The sequence below is a fragment of the Macrotis lagotis genome, chromosome 2 (assembly GCF_037893015.1).
Source record: "Macrotis lagotis isolate mMagLag1 chromosome 2, bilby.v1.9.chrom.fasta, whole genome shotgun sequence".
NCBI lineage: Eukaryota > Metazoa > Chordata > Mammalia > Peramelemorphia > Peramelidae > Macrotis > Macrotis lagotis.
The window spans coordinates 336529055-336554881 of record NC_133659.1 but is presented as its reverse complement, the minus strand read 5'-3'; the positions used below and the strand labels follow the sequence as shown (position 1 = coordinate 336554881).

The 25827-nt window shown below is 38.9% G+C and overlaps 1 protein-coding gene across 2 annotated transcripts; it reads left to right on the top strand.

The window, feature by feature from the left end:
- Window positions 1–383: 383 nt before the first annotated feature.
- Window positions 384–23882, top strand: LOC141515503 (acrosin-like). 2 transcript variants are annotated; one of them, XM_074227144.1, is made up of 5 exons: window positions 384–954; window positions 1506–1712; window positions 3451–3734; window positions 20656–20801; window positions 21351–23882. In XM_074227144.1, the coding sequence occupies exons 1-5, from the start codon at window positions 644–646 to the stop codon at window positions 21630–21632; spliced, it is 1230 nt and encodes a 409-aa protein (XP_074083245.1). In that variant the 5' UTR covers window positions 384–643; the 3' UTR covers window positions 21633–23882. The 2 variants fall into 2 exon arrangements, with proteins under 2 accessions (XP_074083245.1, XP_074083246.1); XM_074227145.1 differs by lacking the exon at window positions 1506–1712.
- Window positions 23883–25827: the final 1945 nt, after the last annotated feature.

Below are 25827 nucleotides of genomic sequence, written 5' to 3'. Positions count from 1 at the left end.
TAGTCACCACTTAAGGTTCCAACTACTCTATGCTCCCATCCAATAAAACCACAACACATAAACCCCTCCTGATGTTCACCTTTAAAAGTCAGTCAAAGAACACACAAAAAAGCAAGGCATATATTGGAATAACAATGTAACAAAAAACAGCAACAAAACATTTCCCTCATAAACCTGCTATACATTTTTCCACCATTACATATATCCTCAATGAGAAGAACATAGGGGAGACCTGTGCCAGGAATATTTGAGGCCAGGGCACAAGCCTAGAAGGGCATCTTCTGTCTTCTAATGACATCTTGGACTGGCCTGACAACCTGATGATGAACATAGCCTTGCCAGATACTATGGCTGCAGCTCATCACCTATAGCTTTCTGTTTAGCTGAATTCCTAGGCCAATTCTTCCTCAAGGGAAGGCCAGACACCAGTATATTCTGTTAGTTCAAAGCCTATATGCTTTTTCTTCCAATAACTTTTAGGAAAATTTGCCAGGGATCAGCAAGAAGTCTCCTTTTGTATTTTGTTCCCTCAATCTTGGTTAAGTAATCTTTTCCATTCTTCCATGTCAATGAAGGAACTGGGAGAAGGCACAAAAATGACTGATTCCTTGGAGCAATAGCCTGGTTCAAAGACTTTGAGTCCATGAGAATAGTCGGATTGATAGCTGAGGTGAGGAAAATGCTTTGTAAGCCTCAAAGGGTGATGAGAATGAAAGCCATGATCATTATCTGTACCTCCCATTTAGCTTCAGGCTTTCCTTTTCCAGTGTCTCTAGAACACCTCCCATCCCCCACATTCTATCTTGACATCACTGGAGACTGGGATTGGTTGTACTGTGATATCATGCTGGCTCCCAGTTCAGGCTGGAGGATGAGGAGGGTAGAGGTGTTATGCCAGACACTGTTGTTCTCCCTTGTAGGGAATTTGGGTGATCTTGATGAGGGGCCGTGTGAGTAAGTGAATAGGGGACACTCAATGAGTCATATGTTTGTAGTTTCATGTGATTGAGGTCAAGAATATATTTGGGTCACATATGAGTGAATGTGGAAGATATATGTTTGGGGACACAGAAATATGTGTTAGGACTATCCCAAAGAGAAATGAGCTACATCTGAAGGGCGGGGATTCCCTTTGGCTTGAGGTCTTCTAGAAGAGATTGGTTGACCAGGGCTTTTTAGACTAGATGGCCTCTGTAGTCCCTCCCCTCCTTTAGGTTTGTGTGTGTGTGAGAGAGAGAGAATGTTGAGGGGGACACATGCACAAGGTAGGTACACTGTAGAAGAAAGGAATGTGGGGGACACATGAGCTTGGGAGTAAGACATAGAGGTAGTCCTTGGCATCTCTTCTTCCCTTCAGGTGCCATCAGGGAGAAGGGAATGGGCTGAACTTCCCACTTGGTTCTGGGCAGGGGGTGGGAAAAAGTTAATGACACTCTCCAACTTCTACTGTTTCCCTTCCCCATCACCTCCTGTTTGTTCAGCTGTGACTCTTGTTTTTCCTCCAGTGGCCCCTGTGGATTAAGGCCATTGGCTAAAAATAAGAGTACAAACAGTCGAATCTTGGGAGGCAAGGACACTCACCCTGGGGCCTGGCCCTGGATGGTGAGTTTGCAGCTGATTACCCCTAGTTGGCAAAGGTCTCATGTTTGTGGAGGCTCTCTATTGGCCCCGACCTGGGTGCTTACAGCTGCACATTGCTTCAAGAACAACAGGTAAGGGGATGGAGAAGGGGTGGGCAGACAATCTCTCTCCAGGGTCATCTCTAAACCTCTCTCTCCCTCTTTTCTTCCTTCCTTCTCCCCTCTCCTTTTTTTCAGGGGTCTAACTCTAAAATTGTTGACTTTGCTGATCTCTATTGAGGTTTGACTCAGTGTAGGTATCTTTTTAGAATCTATCTTGCAATATCTCTTCAACAGTTGTCTCTGGAGATCAGGCAAGGATGGTGCTGTAGTGTCTATCTCCAGAGAGGGTCTCTGGGGTTTTCTCTCTCTTTTCTCTCTGAAGTTCTCAAGGGCTTCTTTCTAGGGATTTATCTCAGAATTTCTTGGTGTGTGTCTCTCTCTATGGGAATCCCCCCCCCCCCCCCACCCTCCTGAAAGTTTTTTTTTTTTTTTACTTATTGATATCTTATTTTATTTTTCCAGGTACATGTTATGAAAGTTTTTCAGCATTCATTCACATACATAGTTCTAAGTTACGCAGTATTCTTCCACCTCCCTTCTTTCCCTCCTCCCCTCAGCAGTGAACAGTCTAGTGAATAATGTACATTTATGTTTGACATGTTTACATATTTGTCATTTTCTATAGAAGGAATAAGGACCAAGGGAAAAGAAAGAAAGCCAGGGGATAAGAAGGAAAAGAGAAAATTTTCAAAGTGAACATGGTGTTCATTCAGGTTCTGTAGGTTTTTTTGGTTTTTGTTTTTCTTCCCTTCATCTGGATGTGAATAGCGTTGTCCAAAGCAGGGCTCCTAGGGTTGCCCTAGCTATCTAAATTGCTAAAAGGAGTTGCATCTGTCAAAGTTGATCAACTCACAATGTTAAGAGTTAATGTGTATAATTTTTTCTTGGAGCTTCTCCCTTTGCTCAGCATCAGTTTTTGATTCTTCCCATGCTTCTCTAGAGTCCAACTACTCATGGTTTCTTACAGCACAATAGCACTTTACAACATTCATATAGTATAACTTGTTCAGCCATTCCCTAATTTTTGGACATTCCCTCAATTTCTTTTTTCTTTCTTCTTTTTTTTAAAATAAGGCAATGGCGTTAAGTGACTTGTCCAAGATCACACAGCTAGGTAATTATTAAGTGTCTGAGGCTGGATTTGAACTCAGGTCCTCCTGATGCCACGGTCGGTGCTCCATCCACTGTACCACCTAGCTGCCTCTATGCCCTCAATTTCCAATTCTTTTCCACTACAGAAATATCTGCTATAAATATTTTGGAACATACGGGGCTTTTCCCATTTTTTATGATTTCTTTTGGCTATAGTCCTAGTATTGGCATTGCTGGGGTCAAAGGGTATGATCAGGTTTTTTTTTTTTTTTGCTTTTTGGGCCTAGTTCCATATTGCTCTACAGAATGGTTGGATTAGTTCATGACTCCACCAATAGTACATTAATATCCCAACATTAATATCCCTCTCTAACATTGATCATTTCCCCCTTTTGTCATCTTAACCTTTGTAAGTCTTCAGGTCTTGGTTTCTCTCTCTCTCTCTCTCTCTCTCTCTCTCTCTCTCTCTGTCTGGCTCTCTGTCTGTCTCTCTCTCTCTCTCCTATCAATCCCTCCCCCTTCCCTTTCCTTTTTCCTCCTTTCCTATAACTTCTCTCCGGGCTTCAGGAAGCTCATTCTTGGAAGTCTAATAGAAGGGATGTGTCCTCAGTGGATAGAAGTGGGGAGGGAGGTAAGGGGCCAGTCTGGGTCCTCATTTCAGTGACTGTCTCCTTAGGGATCTGAGACAGTGGCGTCTGGTGGTTGGTGCATGGGAGGTACAGTGGGCAGCAGCAGCCAGGCTCAGCCCTCAAGTACAGGAGCGGAAGGCAGTTCATATTCTGGTACATGAACAATACAATACTCGGACTGAGGCCAATGACATCGCACTGGTGGAGATGGATAAGCCTGTGCACTGTGGTCACCTGATACAAGTGGCCTGTCTACCCCTCCTCTCAGAAGATCCAGTCAAGGACTCAGAGCCTTGTATCATTGCTGGCTGGGGATACAAAGAGGAGGATGGTAAGCCAGAGATGGGTTTTGGGAGAATCATCGGGGAAGCTTCTGGAAGTCCCTGGGAGTATGTAGGGGATATTTCAGGGGTTATGATAATCATTAAGGGTCATATGCAGGCATGCCAAAGACATCTTAGCCAATCATGACATATCATCATGGGAGCATCACTGAAAGGGGACCTTGGCTGATGGGGAGATACATATTTCATAAAAAGATGCAGGGAATCAACAGGGATACATATGACCGCTCATGCACTCTTTGAATCTTCGAAGTCTGGGCCAGCTGCTCTGATGAACCTTTCTTGTGAATTCATGGGTAATCCACCCACCCTTCTTTACTCCTCACTAAGATACCACTTTCCTATAGAGACATTCTTTAACCGGTGAATTCTTTGGACTTTCCCTTAAGATAAACATCACCAGTCTGGGCTCTCAGAAGTATTTGCTTCTAGGTCAAAGGGTGAATGTACGTGCTTGGCTCACAATCTTTATTTCTCCCCTATGTCAATCTCTTCTCCATTTACCCAGATAGTCCTCAAAAGCCCCTCCACATTTTGTAATCTCTTTTTAACTCTGGTGATCTAGCCCTCACTTACGTTTCGGCATTGTTTCCACAGGGGTGGTTGCACTCTTGATTGCCAACATCATACATGTTCCTCTTCTACAACTGAGAACTCTGAAGTTGGCACTTTGGGTTCATATGATTAATTAGAGAAAGGACTAGACTTTTCTCTGAATTCTTTGACTTCTTAACTCTTTCTTTTTTTTACATTAACCAAATTTAATAATATATTCAAGTACCTTCTCAAATATTCAATATTCCCTTCCTGCATCTTCCCCTTTTGCCCACAATTCTTTCCCTTTACTTCTCCCCAAGAGAAGACCCTCCCTTCCCCATTCTTAACTCTTTCAAAACCAAATAATACACCAAAGAGAAAGTAACTTCAGCTGGTTCCATGATTAAGTATATCTAGAATCCAAAAGAAGGCAAGAAAAGAATAAAGCAGCCATGGAGCCTGAACCATGATGGACAATGGTCTTTGTTGCAAAAAGATCTCTGCAAGAAAGTCAGGAATAGAGACAAGGGGGAAATATGAACGTCTGGACTTGAAATAGAGCTCAGTACCCCATCCCACTCCCAGTCCAGGCTGTGGAAATCAACTCCATAATAATAGTGTAGCATTTTTCTGAATTGCTGATGCCAGAACAAACAACTGAAGAGGAAAATGAATGAGACAGAACACAGAGATCAGTATGTGTGTTCTATGATACTTTTATCAACACTGAGAAAAGAGTTCAGCATATAGATGGGATCAGTTCTGTTCCTCTCCTTCCCAAAAGTCATAAGTTGCCTATTGTGGGAAGAAGAGATACTTTGAAAACCAAGACCCCAAAGAAGCCACAGTTAGAGGGGAGGGAATTAGAAAGTGAGCAATAGGGGAAAATAAATGGAAAAAATATTAGTATCCCCAAAGATCTTGGGAAGAAGAAAACTCAAAGACTTGAAAATATTCAGATAAATCAACAAGAAAAGTTTTAATAGCATAAAGAAATATGGATTCCATATTTAGCAAATGAATTCAGAGCTCTATGAATAAATATTATCTGACAAAGGGAAATGATCTAATAATCAGAGGCAGAAGACTTTGTAGAATTTGAGGAGCATATGGATCACAATATGCTTCTAATAAGTGGCTTAAAAGAGAATTGGGAATTTTTTTTTTTAGTTTTCGCAAGGCAACAGGGTTATGTGGCTTGCCCAAGGCCACACAGCTAGGTAATTATTAAGTGTCTGAGGCCGGATTTGAACTCAGCTACTCCTGAGTTCAGGGCCGGTGCTCTATCCACTGCACCACCTAGGAGAATTGGGAATTATTAAAGCGGAATTTATGGCCTGCACAGCAAAATCAATAGGCTGAGTTGAAATGAAATCTGAAATGGAAAATCTTATCAAAGAAACAAAAGAGAGAGCAACAGACTGGAAATACAAAGATGCAGAAATGAAGGAGAACCTAGAAGAAGAGAAGCAAAAAAGAACAGCATCACTATGCAAATAAAAATACTCATCTCAAAGAGAGATCATCACTCTCCAAGAAAAACATGACAGGACAAAAATACCATCATGTAAGAAAAGGACAACTGTGCAGAACATCGATCTATAAAAAATGAAAACCAATGAAAAGAATTCAGAGATCCCCACCAGAAGAAGCACAGCAACACAACAAGCCCAAGATGGCAAACTCCAAGACACATGCGGCCAAATTTAACAATGTAATTCAAAAAAAATTCTGCAAGTAACCAGGAGAAAGTCACTCCAATACAAAGGAAGGGGAATTTAATTAATAATGGATAAGGTATTATGAAGAGCAATGGAGTGCAAGGTGCAGACCAAAAATGAAGAATGATGGACATTAACTAATAGAAAATTGAAATACTTTTTAGAGAAAAGGTTGTTGCTTCTTGAATGTCTCAGACAATAGAAAGGCAAAAGGGATGAATGAATGTTGCAACCGAGGGCAGCAACAACGGAGGGACAGCAGAGACCACTAAGAAGTTCCCCTTTTGAAAAGTATACAAAGAGTTTATTAGGTAACTCAGTGGACAGAGCACCTATCATGGAGTCAAAGGAAATTCAACCACAGATATTTAATACTTACTAGCTGTGTGATCTTGTACAAGTCACTTAATCCCATTGCCTTGCCACCCCCCCCCCCCAAAAAGTGCACGAGATGACTGTGATGAAGGCAGAAGTTGGGTGGAGGTGGTAGTGAAGAGTCTGGAGCATCATGGACAGAACTTTGCAATAACTAGTCTATGGGTGAAACAATGCTTCTGTGAAACTATATTTCATATCTATCCTATCCTATCCTATCCTATCCTATCCTATCCTATCCTATCCTATCCTATCCTGTCATGTCATGCCATATCATATCATCACATCACACCATACCACATGACATGACATCATATCATATCATACAGTATCACACCATACCATACCATACCATATCATACCATAAATACCATACCATACCATACCATACCATACCATACCATACCATACCATACCATACCATACCATACCATACCATAAATACCATACCATACCATACCATACCATACCATACCATACCATACCATACCATACCACATATCACATCACGTCATGTCACGCCATGTCATAACCATACAATGTCATGCCATGTCAATCATGTCACACCATGCCACATCATATGCCACACCACATCATACAATGTCACATCACACCATATCATGTCACATCACACCACATCACAGCATGTCATATCAGTCACATCATGTCTCATCATGTCATACAATGCCATGTCACATATCATGCCAGTCACATCATGTCACATCACATCATGTCACATAATATCATATCATGACACATGTCAGTCACATCACATCATGTCATACCATGTCACATCATGTCACATCACATCATATCATATCACATCATATCATATATTATAAATTTTGACTCAATTAAATTCAACAAAGTGCCTACAATGCTCCAGGTACTATACTGGGGATACAACTAAAAAAAAGAAAAAGAACCTCAAAGGAACCCTCAAAGGACTTACAATCTAATGGAGAAGACCTACAGAAAAAGAAGCTTGAAAGTGGGAGTCATATGCCAGGGGATACTCAGTGTTGGGAATCTTGTTTTATGGAGTTTTAACCAAGTAGAAATGCAGATATATAGCACAGAGTGATATGTAAAGTCCAGATTTGCCCCTCTATAATGGAAAGCTTTGAGAAAGTGAATGAAAGGTGAGGGGGAACCAGGAAGTAGAAGAGAATACATGATGGACATGAGCCAGATTGCAAGGTAACGATGAAGTGGCCCCTCCTGTCACAGGAAGAGAAAAAGTATATGGGGGAGTGGGTGAGGGGCTGTTAAGGAATAAGGGGGGAAGTGGGAAGGAGGCTTAGCTTTGCGAATAGGAAGAATTCCACCAATAAATGCTTCTATGGATGGGAATGTCTTATGAGGGAAGAGTATGATCTTGTGCTGAATGTGGTTTAGAAGACTTGGTGCTTGTCTACCTTGGGGTTGGGAGAGTTGGAACTCTTGGGGCAACTAATGCCTTGAAGAATGGGAGGGCACGGACCCAGGGAGGAAATACTGAGGCAAATGGAGTAACTAGGAGAGAGGGCATGACTCGATCAGTAGTGTGCCACATAATCAGGAATTAGTGTGCATATGGGGAAGTTCCTTCTACTGGGCAGTACCTTATCCATCACTCACAGGAGCTGACTTTGTTCTGGAAAGGAGGCACAATAGAAAAGAGTCATCTAGAGAACCAGCTCTATATGGCAGCAACAGAAAGAGTCTAGAATATATACTTTGGAAGTCTTGGTTCCATGAGGAATGGAGGTCATAAACTGGAGACTGAGGGTCTAGAATAGACGGAGAGGCCGGATAATGAAAGTGAAAGAAGCCCTTTCTGGTAAGAGTATAAAGGTGAAATTGTAAAAATTAATGAACAGGACTAGTTGAAGGGAAGAAAGAAAGGAAAAATCGGAGAGGAAAAACAGAGAGAAAAATGGAATTAACCAGATAAAATAAAGGAAAAGGCTTTAAAACAGAGAGTAACTAAATGGGAGGAGGAGGGTTGGGGGCATGGAAGAAGAGTCCTTGGGAATACTAGGGCCACCTTAAAAAATAAGCTAAAGTATCTCAAGAAAACAGTACTTTTTATAGTAAGAGAAATTGCAATATTAGACAAAAATGGAGAAAATACAATTTAAATATAAATGAGATCAAGCACAAAGAAAGAGATTTTAAAGTTTAGAGAAGAAATAGATATATTGAAAATAAAAAAATAGAGAAATGACAGAACCAAAAGTTAGTTCTTTGAAAACACTAGCAAAAAAGATAAACTTTTAACTAATTTGATTAAAGAAAAAGGGAGCAAAAAAATCAATGAATAAAATAGCATATGAGTAAGATGAAATCAAATCAAAACGAAGAAAAACAATTAGGTTATATTGCATAGTGATAGCCACAGAATAACAAACAAAATAGAGAAATGCATTCAAAAATACAAAATACTCAAACTATTAGAAGACCAAATGGAGATCATAAATAGCCCAATGTCAGAAACAGAAATAGATTTAGCTGTGAAGGAATTAGAAAAGAAAAGCAACTTCTGATTCTGATGAATTCAAGGGAGAATTCTATCCAACTTTACAGAACAATTAGTACCAATAGATCACAAATTATTCTCAAAATTGAGAAGGAAAGCATCCTATATAGTTCTAATACTTAAATCAGGGAAGGATAAAACACAGAAGGAAAACTGTAGGTCAATTTCATGATTGAATATTGGCTGAAATTTCTAAATGAAATTTTACCAGACTATAATATTTATCCAAGAAATCATTATGATGTAGTAGAATTTATGATGCATAGATAGTTCTACATAAGGAAAGTAATTAATCATATTAAAAACTACAACATTCAAAGCCACATGATCATCTCAATTGAAGCAGAAAAGAATTTTGACAAAATATAGAATTCTTTTATGTTCAAAAACGTTACAAAATATAGGCACAGAAGAAACTTTAAAATATCATATCTATCTAAAACCAAAAGCAAACCTCATGTCCAGTGGGGATACAATAGAATCTTTTATAATAAATACAAGAGTGAAGCAAGGATATCCACTTACCCACTATTTTATAGAGTTCTGGCAATATAGAAACAACAATAAAACAAAGAAATAAAAGGCAAAAAGATTTGATAAATAGAAAGTAAAAATCTGTTCACTGATATGTAGACAATTGAAAACTACTAGAGAAAATAGCAAAGATTTTAATCAAGATAACCAGCAAAAATTCAGTCTACAAAATAAATACTCAAAAATGAATTTATTCCTATGTAATAATAATAATAATAATAATAATAATTCCTAACAAAACCCAAGAAACAAAAATAGAAAGCAAAAATATTTGAGAATTAAACTTCCAAAGAACACTAAGATTTTGTATGGATTCAATTATAAAATGCTTCTTAAAGAAATAAAGAACAACTTGAATAGCTGAGGAATATTCAGTGTTCATGGCTAGGCCATGCCAATATAATAAAAATGGCAATACTACTGAAGTTAATATATACTTTTAATGCTATACAAATCAAATAGCAAAGGGAATATTTAGTAGAACTTGATAAAATAATGCCATTCATTTGGAAAAAGAAATTCTAGAATAATGTAAAATGATGAAAAGGAGAAATGATGGAGGAAAGAGCAGTTCTAGACTTCTAATTATGTTATTAAGAAATAATCATCAAAACCATCTGGTATTGGTTAAATAATACAGAGACAACTAAATGGAGCAGACTGGACTCAGAAGCTCAAAAACTCAGTGTTTAATTAAAAACTACTAGGAAAACTGAAAAAACAAGTCAGGCAGAAACTAGGCATACTATCATTTTATACTATATATCATAATATATTCTAGATTTTTTTTTATTTGGGCAATGCAATGGGGTGAAGTGACTTGCCCAAGGTCACACAACTGGGTAGTTATTTAGTGTCTGAGGTTGGATTTGAACTCAGGTCCTCCTGACCCTAGGGCGCGTATTCTATCCATGGTGCCACCTAGCTTCCCCTTTCATAATATATTCTAAATGGACATGGGAATTAGGCAAGAAACAGATCATATTCCTTTCCCAGCTATGGGCAAGGGATGTATTCTTTACCAAGCAAGAGATAGAGGCAATTACAACAGATAAAATAAATAAGTTTAAATGAAACTGCTTCTGCTTAGGTAAAATTAAAATTAATTAGATAAAATTAAGCTAGGATAGGAAGGAAAGTTATAGGATGGGAAAAATCTTTATATCAAATTTCTCTGATAAATGTTTGGTATCCAAGATATGCAAATAAAATATACATGCACATATTTTATATACAAGTGCACACAACATATATAAATAGCTATTACCCAATAGATAAATGGTCAAAGGATATGAACATACAATACTCAAATGAAGAATTGCAAAGTATTAAAAATCATATGAAAGAACTATCTAAATCATTAATGATACGAGAAATAAAAATCAAAACAACCTTGAAGTTTCACTGCAAAAATTGACAAAAGTTTTAAAAATGTCAATAGTCTATGTTGGAGGGATTTGTGGAATGACAGGCACACTAAGACATTGTTGGTAGAGCTATGAAAAGGTATAAACATTTTGGAAAGCAATTTGGAATTATGCAAATAAAGAGATTCAGAATTCTGATACTGGACTTCTTATATTCTTTTTTTTTAAAGTTTTTTTTTGTGAGACAATGCAGTTAAGTGACTTGCCCAAGGCCACACAGCTAGGTCATTATTAAGTGTCTGAAGCCGAATTTGAACTCAGGTACTCCTGACTCCAGGGCCAGTGCGCCACCTAGTGGCCCCTGGACTTTTTATAGTCTAAGAGTTAATAAGAAAGTTTTCATATACACCAAAATTTTATAGTAAAACTTTTTGTGATATCAAAGATTTGGAAACAAAATAGATACTCTAAATTAAGAGAATGCTGAAAAATTGTGACATGTGAATATAATGAAATATTACTGTCCCATAAGAAATGATGTATGATGAACAGAGAAACATGAAAAATTTATATGAACTTAGCAGAGAAAGTAAGCAGAGCTAAACAAACTGTAACAATGTAATAATGTAAACGGAAAGAATAACCACACACTAAAAAATCAAAAGTGAATATAGCAAAATTATAAAGATCAAGTGTGATTTGAACAAACAGATATGGGAAAATATCCCCAACCCACCCCTTTATGTAGGGGGGAAATCCACAGCTTTATGTAACACATATGTCTTTTGAACCTTTTCAATGAATTAAACAATTGTGCTCATTCTCCCCCCCCCCCACCATTTGCCATATGGACTAGGAAGGAGAGAAGAAAGAATATTTAGGATATAATACTTAGGATGATGATTTAAGAAACAGAAGATACAGAGAAAAACCTATTTTAAGAAAAAGAATACTGCAGTTCTTTGATCCATTCGCCATCTTCCATCATTCTATCTTTCCCTATTCCTTGCTCCCTTTCACCTTTTTTTCTTACTATGACTTCTAGTTCCTTCAGACCTCAGTTCTCTTTCAGATTATCATCCTTTCCTTTCCTATCAGATTATTTTTCATCTACTCTGTATATATATATATATATATATATATATATTATATGTTATATGCATCTGGTTATTTATGAGCTGTTTTCTCCCATTAAAATGTACACAACTTGAGGGGATGGACCATGTTTTTCACCTTTCTTTGTATCTCATCTACTACGTTGCTGAATCCATCAAGGCTCTGTTTATAATATTCTCCTTCTCTCTTACAGTGTTATTCTGATTTAACCCTGTAAAAGAAGGTAACAAAATTCACATGGTGTGTTCTTAACCAAACTGTTGACTTCACCCTTAGTGATCTCTGCTTCACTTTCTAAATATTCCTAAACCATCCTTTTAATAATAAGTTCAAGATATCTGCCAGAAATGGAAGTCCAGTTTCCTGGATTTTTCTAATGAAGGATTCATATACCTCTCTCTCTTCCATGTTTTTGGGGATAATTCTGAGAAGAACCCAGACCCATGAAAAATACTCCAAATAAGAAAAAAGGGCAAATTTCTTCAATTCCTTTGAGAGTAGTTCATACATCTTTAAACATAGATGTGACTAAGAGATGTAGAAAAGAGAAAATCCTGTGGTGCCTATTCCTTCTTGATGGAAAAAAGTAGGTAGCAGAACTAGACATTTCCCTGAAGGCCCTCATTAAGTGTGATGTGTTGAATATATATGTCTTAAAATCATAAAAATCCTGTCATATTTCACCTTGGAGATCCTTTTTAAACAATATTACATTAAATATTAGCCTCAAGGGAGATATACACACAAACATACACATATATACCCACACATAAGAGGTTCATTCAGGGAAACATTTATCTAAGGTCCTCACTAGCATTACTGAGGATGTGCAATGCAGGGCCCAAGTAAAAGAATGATTCTCTAAAGATGATGTTTATCCAAATGCTGCTATTTTATAGAGTTGTGATATTCCATGTTTAAAGAAGGGACAATAACTATTCAAACCATAGCTCATATGATCCCACCAATGTTTAGCGTGTCCCCAGGTACAACAAGGATGTTGTATATAACTATGTGATTCGAAGAGACACTGAATAAGTATCTTTAATCTCTTCTCCCCCACCCCTTCTCCAAAGGAGGCTTTCATTCCTGCCAGGAGGGGAAGCAGCAGGTTGGAGCCAGAGGTTATACTTTCAGAGGGGTATCAGGTATCTGCTCCCTTAACTATTGTTTGTCTGAGGATATGATTGGATTCCATCTAAAATGCTTTTCACTTTGTCCTTTTAGGGGGATGGAGGACACTAAGCGCTGTATCCAAGACTTGACCCCTTTCTCATCAAATAGCAGTTCCATAATGAACATAGAGAATAGCAAATAACTCATTTATCCAAATCAGCACAACAGAAATCATAGAACAGATGCATAGGAGGATACAAATCGGACAATACAGAGTGATAGAGCTCTCCCACAGGGAGTGAGGCAATCAGTTCAGCCAGGAGAAAGAATCCTAGATCCCTCTCTCAAGCAACAACTCCCAAAAGTCTTTAGAATAGCAAGATGGGACTGGGGACATGATGGGGGACATGGGGACTGCCCTTTACTCCTAATAACTTTCCAGAATCTTTTCTGTCTTCAACACTCTGAAGTGGGTTTGGCTTTTCCATCTTCCCTCTTGAAGCCTGGAAGCCAAAAGCATTTGATGAGACTCAATGCTTGAAGAGTTCCAAGCGGACAGGTTGAGAACAGATGTTCTTTTACTCTCACCAACCCCCCTTTGTCCCTTGGGTAGGCTAGGGCATTCATCTTCACCCATACCAATGGACTTGGGCACAAGGATTACACATGGATTTCTTTGATGTTAATCAGAAGTTCAAAGCAAAAGACAATATAACAGGATAGCAAAATACGGAGCAAGAAATATTTTCCTATTTTTAATATGATTGTGCATGTATAACATATCCGATTGCTTGCTATCTTGAGGAGCAGGGGAGGGAATAAACTTGGAACTCAAAATCTTACAAAAATGAATGTTGATGCTTGGGCAGCTAGGTGGTGTAGTGGATAGAGCACCAGCCCTGGAATCAGGAGTACCTGGGTTCAAATCCGGTCACAGACACTTAATAATGACCTAGCTGTGTGGCCTTGGGCAAGCTACTGAACCCCATTTGCCTTGCAAAAACCTAAAAAAAATGAATGTTGAAAATTATTTTGTATGTAATTAGAAAAAATCTTATGTATAAAAAGAAAATATAACATTATTTTTAAAATTGTAAATCCAGCATACTTTAAATAATTTTATTTTGGAGGCAATTGGGGGTTAAGTAACTTGCCCAGAATCATACAACTAAGTATTTGAGGTAAGATTTGAACTCAGGTCTTCCTGATTCCAGAGCTGATGTTTTTATCCACTGTACCACTTAGCTGCCCTCTCTGTCTGTCTGTCTGTCTGTCTGTCTGTCTGTCTGTCTGTCTGTCTTTCTATCTGTCCATCCATTCATCTCTCTCTTTCTCACTCATCTATTTATCTATCATCTCTCTCTCATCTATCTATCTATATCTATCTATCTATCTATCTATCTATCTATCTATCTATCTATCTATCTATCTGTCTGCCTGTCTGTATTTCTGTCTGTCCATCTCTCTCTCTCTCTCTTTCTCTCTCTCTCTCTCCCTCCAGAAATTAGCAATTAAAATTTTAGAAACTATTTCTTTCCTTATTACACTCTATTGCTGGCTATCCCATTTATTACCAGTTGGGGGACTGGGGAAAATAAATGAAACAGGGTCCAGAGACGACCAGCCCACCTAGGTGTCTGGGGTATTTCAGGCCTCCAGTGCTGTGGAGAGCAACCTAAGTTCTGATTTCTTCAGTGCCAACAGGGTCCTCTGTAGCTCTGTCCCTTTGCTCAATTCCGTGGTCTAAGGGTTGCCTATGCTGCTGCTGCTGCCGCCACTGCCCCTGCCCTTGCTCCTGCCCCTGGTCCTGCCCCTGGTCCTGCCCCTGGTCCTGCCCCTGCCCCTGCCCCTGCCCCTGGTTTACTCAGCTTCTACTGATCTTCTCTCTGCTGCCACCTCCTGGTCTTTAGCTACTTTTTGGTGATTATCATCTGCTGCTCTCTTCTACCACCTTCTGGATGGCAGTCTTTTCCTGAGGGGGGAAAATAAGGTCTTAAATCATAGTTTATAGGGAATTGCAACCACATACAAACTAGTAGCCAATAAAAGCCAGGAGAAGCCCTCAGGCTAAGATTAAATCTGCTTATGGAACTGTTTTTTTCTTCTTGCTAGAGCCTGCCAGGTCCCTATCTATCTTCTAGCTGACTTAGGGTTAGGAAATTCCTTTCCCACTCTGTCAGATCTTGGCATTGTTAGTTTTCATTCTTTCTTCTCTGTATCTGGAGAACTTTACTTAGTCATGAAAGAATCTCTGTGGAAATTCTACTCCAGTCATACCCCCATGACCCTGTAAATCAGCCAAGGTCTAGGTAAGGGTAGTGGACTCCTGACTCAGTACCTTCTGACTCAGTTCCCAGGTGTGACATTCCTGCAAAATGGTTGCCTTCTCTAGACATGTTAACCAGGGTATTAATTAGTCATCAAGAATTTATTAAAAGCCTACTACATCCCAGACATCCTTCAACACTGGAGATACTGAAGCCACAAATGAGAGAATCCATGCTTTTTTCAATGATCTTCAGTTTTATCAGGTATATAAATAGACCTTCTTCTACCAGGTTATAACCTCAGCTGGATAGGTGGCCTCTAGACATATTTCATCATTTAGACGTATCTTGGACAGACCAGTCAGAGGTAAATACAGAATACAATAAGAGTAGATTGCTCTGCAACCTGGGAAATTATTCAGCACTTTCTTTGTTTTTAAATATGCTTTTATTGATAGCTTTGATATCTTTTATTTTGACACAATTTCCCTTGATATTTCTTCTACCCCCCCTCCCCAGGATCTATCATATATAACAAAGATTATAAAAAAGAGGAAGATGAGGAAAGAATTAGCAAAATCAGTTGATATATTAAAAAAACTGCAAATGAGACAATGTTTCACAATAAAGGATTCCTCTCTCTCCTCTCTTTCTCACTAATTTTAAGGCTTTCTTCTAGCTCTTCTTTGAAACCATGACTATTCATTGTAATTTATTTTCAAATCTTTTGTAATTGTTTTTCCACTTCCATTGCTGTAGTCATTGTGTATGCTGTTTTCCAGGCTCTGTTTACTTCACTGTTCACCAGTTCATGTAAATTTTTTCCATGTGTGAGAGGTGTGTGTGCTGAATTGCCCATGTAGACTTTTATATGCTCACTTAGGTCATTCTAGATGTGGCTTTCAGGGAGATGACTAGATGTCTTTAGAATTCTCTTCAAGTCACCCACTCTTCAAGGGAGAAGAGACTTTTGATTTCTGCCTAGGGGTGTAGCAGGTGGTTTGGGTCAGAGACTGCTTTCCTCAGAGAGAGGGTATATTGGGCCAGAATGTTGTTAGTCTAGGGGGAATAATTTGTAGGTCTAACTTGTGTTTCTGATCACCATCCCTTAATGGAGAAGACATGCCCCCAAGTTTCTTTTTTATTTCTCCCTTCAAATAACAGTTCTATAATGAACACAAAACCCATTTATCCAAGTCAAAGCAAAATAGAAATTAGAGAAAGTATACATAGGAGAATAGTTACCAGACAATGCAGGGTGAATGAGTACTCCCAGTGGGAGTGAGATAACTCAGCTCAACCAAGAGAGAGATTCTCAGATTTCACCCAAGGGAAAATTCCCTGAAATCTCTAGTGTAGTGAGCTGGAGATAGGGATGTGATAAAGATTTTCTACTGCAGATTAGCTGCTTCCTGGAGACTTAGTTTCTTCGGAATCCAGAATGCTATGTTCTTTTTCTCAAACTAAGGAGTCAAAAGACCAGGATCTTTTTTTTCACATTCACGCTACACACGCCTCTTTAAGCTTTCATATTAGCTGATGAGGAAGGAACAGTAATTTTTCATAACATTCATGGACCACAGTTTGTTGAGTCATTCCACATTCAATAGGGCAATTTTGTTTCTATTCACTTTGCTTCCACTTTTTGCTATTAGAAAACAAGTGCTAGTGTATAGAGGGCTTTCTTCTTAGTAATGGCTTCCTTGGGATACATGTTTAGCAGTGGAATGTCAGCATCAAGGGCATAAACCCTTGAGGGGAAAGGGAATAAGCATTTATTTAACGCCTCCCATTTGCCAGTTTTTCGTCACTTAATTCATATAATCCCCAATTGCTTTCCGGTTTGTTGGAGTAATTCATAGTTCTGACTTCAGTGTGTCAGGACTTCCATCTATGCCAGACTAGCACAAAGGACCTTGCTGAACCTCCCTATTTTCCTGCGGATGTTGCTCTAGGTGACATGAGAGTAGGGAAGGCATCAGAAAGTTGTAATGTATCTCAGACACGAATCATCACTGTCTCTTGGACTTCTCCAACTGGATGATCTGCAAGCATCTCAAAGAACAGGTCAAAACAGAATGCATCATCTTTTCCTACAAACCCACCACTTTGACAAACTGCCCTATTACTCATACGACTCACAGCAACCTCTAGGTCACCCAGACTGCAGCCTCAGTGTCCTCCTTTCCACACACTCACTTCTCCTGTAATTCTAATATCTTATCAAATCTTGTTTCCACTTTCACAATAGTTGCCACCCTTGCATCCTCATTGCTTCTTACTGGTTGATTATCCTAACTTTCTGCCTCAATTCTTGCCTCAGTTTCCTCATCTTATAAAATAAGCTGGAGAAGGAAATGGCAAACCACTGTTAAAAACATTGTCAAGAAAAAGTCCAGGGGTGGCTAGGTAGCGTAGTGGATAAAGCACCGGCCTTGGAGTCAGGAGTACCTGGGTTCAAATCCGGTCTCAGACACTTAATAATGACCTAGCTGTGTGGCCTTGGGCAAGCCACTTAACCCCATTTGCCTTGCAAAAACCTAAAAAAACCCAAAAAAACAAAAAAAAACTCCAAATGGGGTCACACATGACTGAAATAACAAATGTACCTATTTCCCTCTTGTTCCTTTCTCTTCTCTCTACTAACAAAAATGTAATTTCTTTGAAGTCAGGGATTGTTTTTGTCTTTTTTTGTATCCTTCAGTACTTAGTAAGTGCCTGGTATATTGAGTAAGGGTTTCTGCCCAACCAATATAAACTACTCAAAAAGACTTACCTCATTGAGGACTTGGATAATGAGAGAAGGGGGTCAGCTAGTTGTGCAGTGAGAGGGAAGATAGCAGATGCATAGCCTACCTAATGACCTGGTATCTATATGAGATGAAAAACATCCAAGGGAGGCTTCTGTTATTTTAAGTGGCTTGCCTATGGGGAATTTACTGAGACATGGAGTTGAGGTGCATGACTGGATGAACAAACAAGGTTGGGGTTGTATTGACCCTGATGAACAAAAACACCTACTCTCATGCTGTCACTGATCCATGGAAGTGTTAAGGAGGCTGATGAACACTGGTTAGAACTTTTACTTAAAATCCTACAGATTTGATCTTTGTCTTTTTTTATTCTGTCTCCCTCTCTTTTATCCTCCCTCCCCATGACAGTGAGTAATCTGAATCATGTTGAACATATTTCCATATTAGTCATGTTGTGAAAGAATAGTCAGAACAAAAGGGGAAAAAACATAAAACAAATTTAAAAAAGTGAAAATAGTATGCCTTGGTCTGTATTCAGAGTCTTTAGTTTTTCCTCTGGATGGGTATGGCATTTTCCGTCACAATTGAGCTTTGTCTTAAAGCCAATATACATTTTTGTTATGTTTTTGTCAATAGGAAATGTTCTAAGTCATTCTTAGAAACATCCTCCCAGGAAATACTCTAAGATATTGTCTGTGTGTAGTCCTATTTAATAGAAAGGACCAGGCATTGTCAAAACAAAAGTTTATCATTATTTTTTGTTTACAGCACTCAAGAGCAGAGAGTACTTCGACAATTCTCTCTGGTTCTCTTCCAGGCGACTGGCTCCCTCTCCATGGTTCTGATCTTTGGCAGAGAATGTGACTTGCTTCACCAGAATTACAGAATTTCTGTAATATGTGGATTACCCAATTTAATCTCATGACTTGAAATGTTTTTATCCCCTCTATTTTATGTCTCTTACTTCTAAAGCATATCGCACAGATCTTTAATCAGATAATTAAATCAGGTGATTTAATGAGATAATCAAATGAATAAAGTAGGGAACATTAATTCAGGTAGTATAACAAATAGCAATCAACAAACAACTTTTTCCAAGGGGCCACTAAATCTCTGCATAGCCTAAAAGATTTGATCCTCTTGTCCTGATTTCCCCCAAGGTTCAGGGGAACTTAATTGAAGCAGGGTAACATTTTCTGGAAGTCTTTACATTTTTTTTAAATTTAAAATTTTAGGGGTGGCTAGGTGGTGCAATGGATAGAACACAGTCCCTGGAGTCAGGAGGACCTGAGTTCAAATATGACTGCTGACATTTAATAATTACCCAGCTATGTGGCCTTGGGCAAGTCACTTAACCCCATTGCCTTGCAAAAACCTAAAAAAATGTAAAATTTTATTTTTTCCAATTACTTGTAAAGATAGTTCTCAGTGTTCATTTTCTATAAGGTTTTGAGTTCCATAAATTTCTCTCTCCCCCCCTTCCCTTCCCTCTCCCCATGACAGTGAGTAATCTGATATATGTGCAATCATGTTACACGTATTCAAAACTAGTCATCTTGTAAAAGAATCAGGACAAAGGGGGAAAAAGCATAAGAAATTAAAAAAAAAGCATAAAACAATTTTTAAAGCAAAAATAGTCTGATTTGATCCATATTCAGTTTCCATAGTTCTTTCTCTGAATATGGATGCATTTTCCTGGAGGCTTTTGTGAAATATTTCATCTCTTGGGGTGTACCAGGAGGCTCCCAGGAGATGCTCAGTACCTAGAATTAAGGATTGGGACAAAACTAGAAAGTACTGTGGAAGGTGGGGACCATTGAGGCAGAATCGGGCAGGATAGGACAGGAAAGGTCCAAGGAGAGAGGAACAAGACAGGGGCAGGTATCAGGTAGGGAGAGAAGATTTATTATTCTTGATACTATACCTAGAGGGCTAGACTCCTTCTTTGAGGTTCTTCCTAAGAACTTTCTTTCATTTCTCCCCCTTCTGCAAAGACTTGACATAGTCATTCAGTGAGTAAATCCTCTGTGATGCCACATCGGTCTTGTCAGACACCTCTCCTTCTGACTCACTGGTATCACTGTAACTTGTTTCATACTGTAAACAAAAACCTCTGTCCTGAATCTTCTCTTTGCCTTAGGTCTTTTTTCTTCAGTATTTCTTCATTCTATTCAATAACCCCTAGAGCAGAGAGACACTCATTCCTCCAGCTCTTTGACTTTCTCTCTGAACCAAGTATTGCATTGATAAGTTTTACTGTGCACACAAGACAAGTAGGAATGTGGGACTGGATGGTGAGGCCAGTGTCTTTCCTCAGTTGTCCAGGTACCCGGAGTGCCTGCTGCCATTTTCCTTGCTGAACCTCTTGGCTGCTCTTGCCTTGCCCTTCAAGAAGGACATTCCGTACATTTTTGTAAAAGTTGGATCATGGAGAGTAGAGGGGATCCCAGAGTGACAAGTTTAGGGGAGGGTCCCAGAGGTTGATCAAAGGTCATGGAGTCAGAACAGTTTTGAGGATCATAGAAAGTCAGAGTTGAAGTGGGGCAAGAATCTTGGATTGGGACTTTGGTGACCCGTCTGACCAGAGTACTCTGGTTGTAGCTTCACAGCCAGCAGCTATTCTACAGGAAGCAGAGGTGAAAATCATTAATTTGGAGACATGCAATGGAACTGAGTGGTACCATGGAGCCATTCGTTGGGGCAACCTGTGTGCTGGCTACCCAGAGGGTAAAATTGACACTTGCCAGGTAACATCCCTCCCTGAGGTCCTCAGATGCTTATATCCCTAAACCCATTCATTGAGGATATTGAGATTCCAACTTCCAGTTAACTATGACCCTTAATTCTAAAACTGTTTACCCAATAAGCCCCTTATCTAACCATTCATATAGTTCTCTGGTACCTGCAGACCTTCTTGTCCACATCTTTCCCCAGGCCTGTGAGGTGGAGGTCTGTTGGGTCCTTGATTCCTTCCTCATTACCTTCTCATGCCATTGTTGAGCACTTCCTGAATGCCTTGGGATCTCAGGCTCTCATCCACCAGGGCATCTCTCTCTCTCTCTCTCTCTCTCTCTCTCTCTCTCTCTCTCCCGAGGGGACAGTGCCTTGATGATTTGGGGTACATGTGTCCTGAGGGAGCAGTGATGGTGCCTCTTAAGATCACTGCGAATGAATGTTTTTAGAGGACAGTGACCTTGGGAGATGAGAGGACCAAATGCATGTCAGGGAGGGAGCAGAAATCCGGAGTCCCTGCCACAAGATCTGTAATAATATTTCCATATTTCCCTTCTGTGCAGGGAGACAGTGGTGGACCACTCATGTGCAAGGACAAAAGCAGTAATGTGTTCATGGTGGTTGGCATCACCAGCTGGGGCACAGGTTGCGCTCGGGCAAAACGGCCAGGGGTCTACACAGCCACGTGGAACTTTCTGGAGTGGATCACATCCAAGATTGGAATTGAAGCTCTGCTTCATAACATACCTTCATCAGCCAAGACCCCCATATTAATGCCTCATAGAGGGAGCTCAGGGAGTGGGGTGACTCCAAAGAATAGAACTTCAATTCCTGCAAAACAGTGAATCCCCAAAGATAAATAGGACCCCTTCCTTCCTTGACCTTTTCCATCTGTCTCTCACCTCCCAAGGAGAAGGGACTGTGGCCCATTCACAGACAGGAGTTTCCAACCTTGTCCTTTGGTTTAGACATATTTCTAGCGGTCATTTGCTCTCCTAGTCTTGCAGTTTCCAACCTCATTGACTCTTATTTCTTTGGCCGATGTAGGAAGAGACAAATCTAGTTCACTCTCTGGTATGTTTAGTCATTTTCCCTTAATGGCTACTATTTGGCCTAATCCTTGCCCATAAATTTTTCTCTAATCACATTGGATCATGGGAGAGAGAGGAATCACTTGTCTGGTCATGGTTGCCGGTGTCCCGTGGCCCTCCAAGCCAAAACCCTGAATCTCACTTTTCTTAGTCCTTTAGTCCCCTATGGAATTCTATTCCAATTTCGTGTTGATTTATGCCATCTGGACTTTTAAGGCCAGTATATTTCTTGGAAATGACTTGAGTCAAGGAATATATTATCACATTTATGACTGTTTATTGGGCAAAATGTATCTACAGGAATACAAACTGTTTTTGCTGCACAGTTGTCTCCAGAGTCCTAGGTTCCACAAGTCTGGAATAGGTAGGGCTATAGATAGTATATCAACAGAGATTTTTTTTTTCTTTATATCAACTGGTAGATACATAGGCTCTGTGTGACAATAATAGTGTCTCTGAAGGTAAGTATGGGGCTGGACTTTTTATACAATAACTTCCATGAATCAGTGCTATCGAGTCAATTTGGTTCACAGAAACAAGAAATGACCCCACAGGGGGAGGCTAGGTGGCACAGTGGATAGATCACCGGCCCTGGAGTCAGGAGGACCTGAGATCAAATCTGACCTCAGACACTTAATAATGACCTAGCTGTGTGGCCTTGGGCAAGCCACTTAACCCCATTGCCTTGAAAAAAAAAACTCTAAAAAGAAATGACTCCAAAGAAAACAGTAATTGTAGCATGAATAAATATTGAGACTTTACAAATCATGCTGTAGGGGGGTGGAGACTGGGAAGTATTATTACATATAGATTGTATAAGCCCAGAAACTAGTTAGGGTAAGATGCAAAACCGTTTAAAGTCATGATACAATATATAGACTGCTGGAAAGGCAATAAAGTTTAGAGCGTTTGCTCAGATTCAATTCATTCATTGTTAGACTTTGAGATACAGATACTTACAAACAGCCAAGAAGAAAAATATCTCAATGTCAAAATGATGAACAGATTTCAAACAACTTCCTTCCCCCCAAAAAAGCATGAGAAATGATCCAAGAAGCTAGAATACTGAAGGTTAGGAGACAGAGGATATCATTCTCAAATCCTCTCCTCAGCAAAGTTAAACATTCTTTTCAGAGAAAAATGGTAGTCAGTGAAAAGCATAAAAATGAACTGAGAAAATCAATCTTAAAGCAGTTTTTGACATACAAAGCTGAGAAGGGAACAAGAGATACTTTACAACGATGATTAACTAGTATTCTCAAGGCAATCACCAGAGGGGGATTAAAAAAATAGAATGTTTTGATTAAATTGAATAATTCAGATGGACTGCTGGGAGGAAAAGGGAGAAGAAAAAGGTCTTAAATGAAACCTTGATATCTCCTAGTTGGTAGAGTTAATTTTGGATGATATAGCACAGAAATGAGAGCACATCTCAAGACAAATGAGAGGGAGGTAATTTCAAAGCCTTAATGTTATCTCATGGTGAGGAAGAAAGGATAATGGTGATAGCTAATGAAAAGATGTATTGGGAATATCAAAAATCTTATTGTCCTCACTAAAAGCTGTCCATTATCTGACCTCAAACTGACAAGCTAAGCCAGAACCTGAGTATGTAAGTGGGTTTGGAAATGATGAGGCTTGGGAAGAACTAGCCATTACACCAAGTATAAATGTTCCCTTGAGGTGTTTTTAAATGTCCAGTTACTGAAATCCTGGAAACACTACCAGAAGCAGATCACATAAACCAGAATCTTAATTGTTTAGAGACTGATTTAAGCGGAAAGTCAAGGGCCATTTTTATTTGGAGTCTCCCCTGTGGTATGGATGCATAGCTCAGGACATTTTTTCCCCGTGGGACTCTGAAGGATTGTTCCTCGCGACTTCCCAGCCAAATGGTCCAGATGTTGCTGTTTTTGTCCAGCAGGTGAAGACTGGTTGTGGTAAGATAACCTTGTGAGTTGTGATTTCATCGTGACTTGTGATTTTTACTGAGACTTTTGACACTACCGAGACAAGATTTTATCCACTTATTAAACTTAATTTTCATAATCTGAGATGAGGGCATTTCTTCTCTAATCTGAACTGAAACTAAATTATAGCTGCAACTACCAGTTGTATTTTTGCAATACAAAAAATAGTCATTTTTTAAAAATCTGAGTTAACACAAAATATAGGCAATATATTTGCCTTTTTGTGTGTGAATGTAAAGGTTGAAAAAGGGTTTTATAATGCAGATGAGAAGTATGTCAGAGATCATTAAATATGGGTCTTTCATTTTAAAGATGAATCTGAGATCCACCCATGGAAAGTGACTTGGTTAGAGTCTTATAGAAAAAGACTGGGAATTGAAATTCAAATTTTGTGACTTCAATTTTAATGCTTTTTAAGCCTCCATTTTAAATTATATCATGCTATCAACTCAGAATTTGTGACTCTGAGGTGAGTAGATTATATATGAATGATTTGAGAAAGCATAGATTAATTCAATTAGTTAATATCTTGAATATTTATGGATTGAGTTCACTTATTAAAAGAACAGGCTTCTCAAATGAATAAAAACAACCTAATATATTGCTTACAGGAAACACAACTAATGCCAAAAAGATACAAGTTTGAGAGGACATAGTATATGTCAGCATTGCCAGATAACTGAGAATTGCAGCCATGGCAACAGACAAAACTCAATTCAAATTATAGAGCATTAAAAGAGCAAACAGTAAAAGTGCCCATCCAAGTGAGAAAATAACACTGAAGAGGCAGCCTGCCATGGTGCTAAGAGTCTTGGAGTCAGGATTCCTTTGGATCTTAGCTCTGGTACTTACTTTCTAGATTACTTTGGACAAATCTTTGGCATCTCTTGGCCTTAACTATGGTGTGAAGGGATTGGATCAGATACTCTGAAGTTTCTTCAGGTATAAGTCTTAGGGTAAAATCTGTGCACTTAAATTTATAAGGGAAAAAACATTAAAAATAATTAGGAAACTCAAAGCCTCTGGCTTTTGGGATAAGAACTCACTATTTGATAAAAACTATTAAAAAAACTGGAAAATAGTGTGTCAGAAACTAGACCTAGAGCAAGATCTCATATCCTATACCAAGAAGGTTGAAATAGGTCCATCATTTAGACATATAGGGCGATATCATAAATTAGAACAAAGAGCTGTATAGATAAGATCTATGAAAAAGGGAAGAATTTATAGCAAAATGAGATAGAGAACATTATGAAATACAAAACTGATAATTTAGATTACATTAAATTGAAAAGGTTTTGCACAAACAAAACCAATGTAATCAAGATTAAAAGAAAAGCAGAAAAATTGGGAAACAATTATTACTGCCACTTTTTTTTGCAAGGCAATGGGGTTAAGTGACTTGCCAGAGGTCACACAGCTTGGTAGTTATTAAGTGTCTGAGGTCTGATTTGAACTCAGGTCCTCCCCACTCCAGGGCCAGTGCTCTAACCACTGTTCTACCTAGTCACCCCTACTGCCACTTTCTGATGGACTCATTTCTAAAATATAGAACTGAGTCAAATTTTTAAAAGTACATTCTTCAATTGATAAATGTTCAAAGGATATGAACAAGTAGTTTTCAGATGAAAAATTAAAGCTATAGTCATATGAAAAATGCTTCAAATCATTAATGATTAGAAAAATTTAAATTAAAACAACTCTGAGGTATCACAACAACTAATAGAATGGTTAAAATGACAAGGAAAATAATCAGTGTTGGAGAGGATGTGGGAAAGCTAAAACTCTAATGCATTGTTGGTGGAGTTGTGATCTGATCCAACCATTCAGGAGAACAATTTGAAACTAATCTCAAAGGAAAGTAAAACTATATACCTTTTTTTTTTAGGTTTTTGCAAGACAGATGGGGTTAGGTGGCTTGCCCAAGGCCACACAGCTAGGTCATTATTAAGTGTCTGAGGTCAGATTTGAACCCAGGT

Excerpts from the sequence above, each read along its gene's own strand:
- LOC141515503 (XM_074227144.1), top strand. The coding sequence starts at position 644 with ATGAGAATAGTCGGATTGATAGCTGAGGTGAGGAAAATGCTTTGTAAG. Across the intron at positions 1,713-3,450 it reads CATTGCTTCAAGAACAACAG|GGATCTGAGACAGTGGCGTC; the intron begins GTAAGGGGATGG and ends CTGTCTCCTTAG. Across the intron at positions 20,802-21,350 it reads GTAAAATTGACACTTGCCAG|GGAGACAGTGGTGGACCACT; the intron begins GTAACATCCCTC and ends CCTTCTGTGCAG.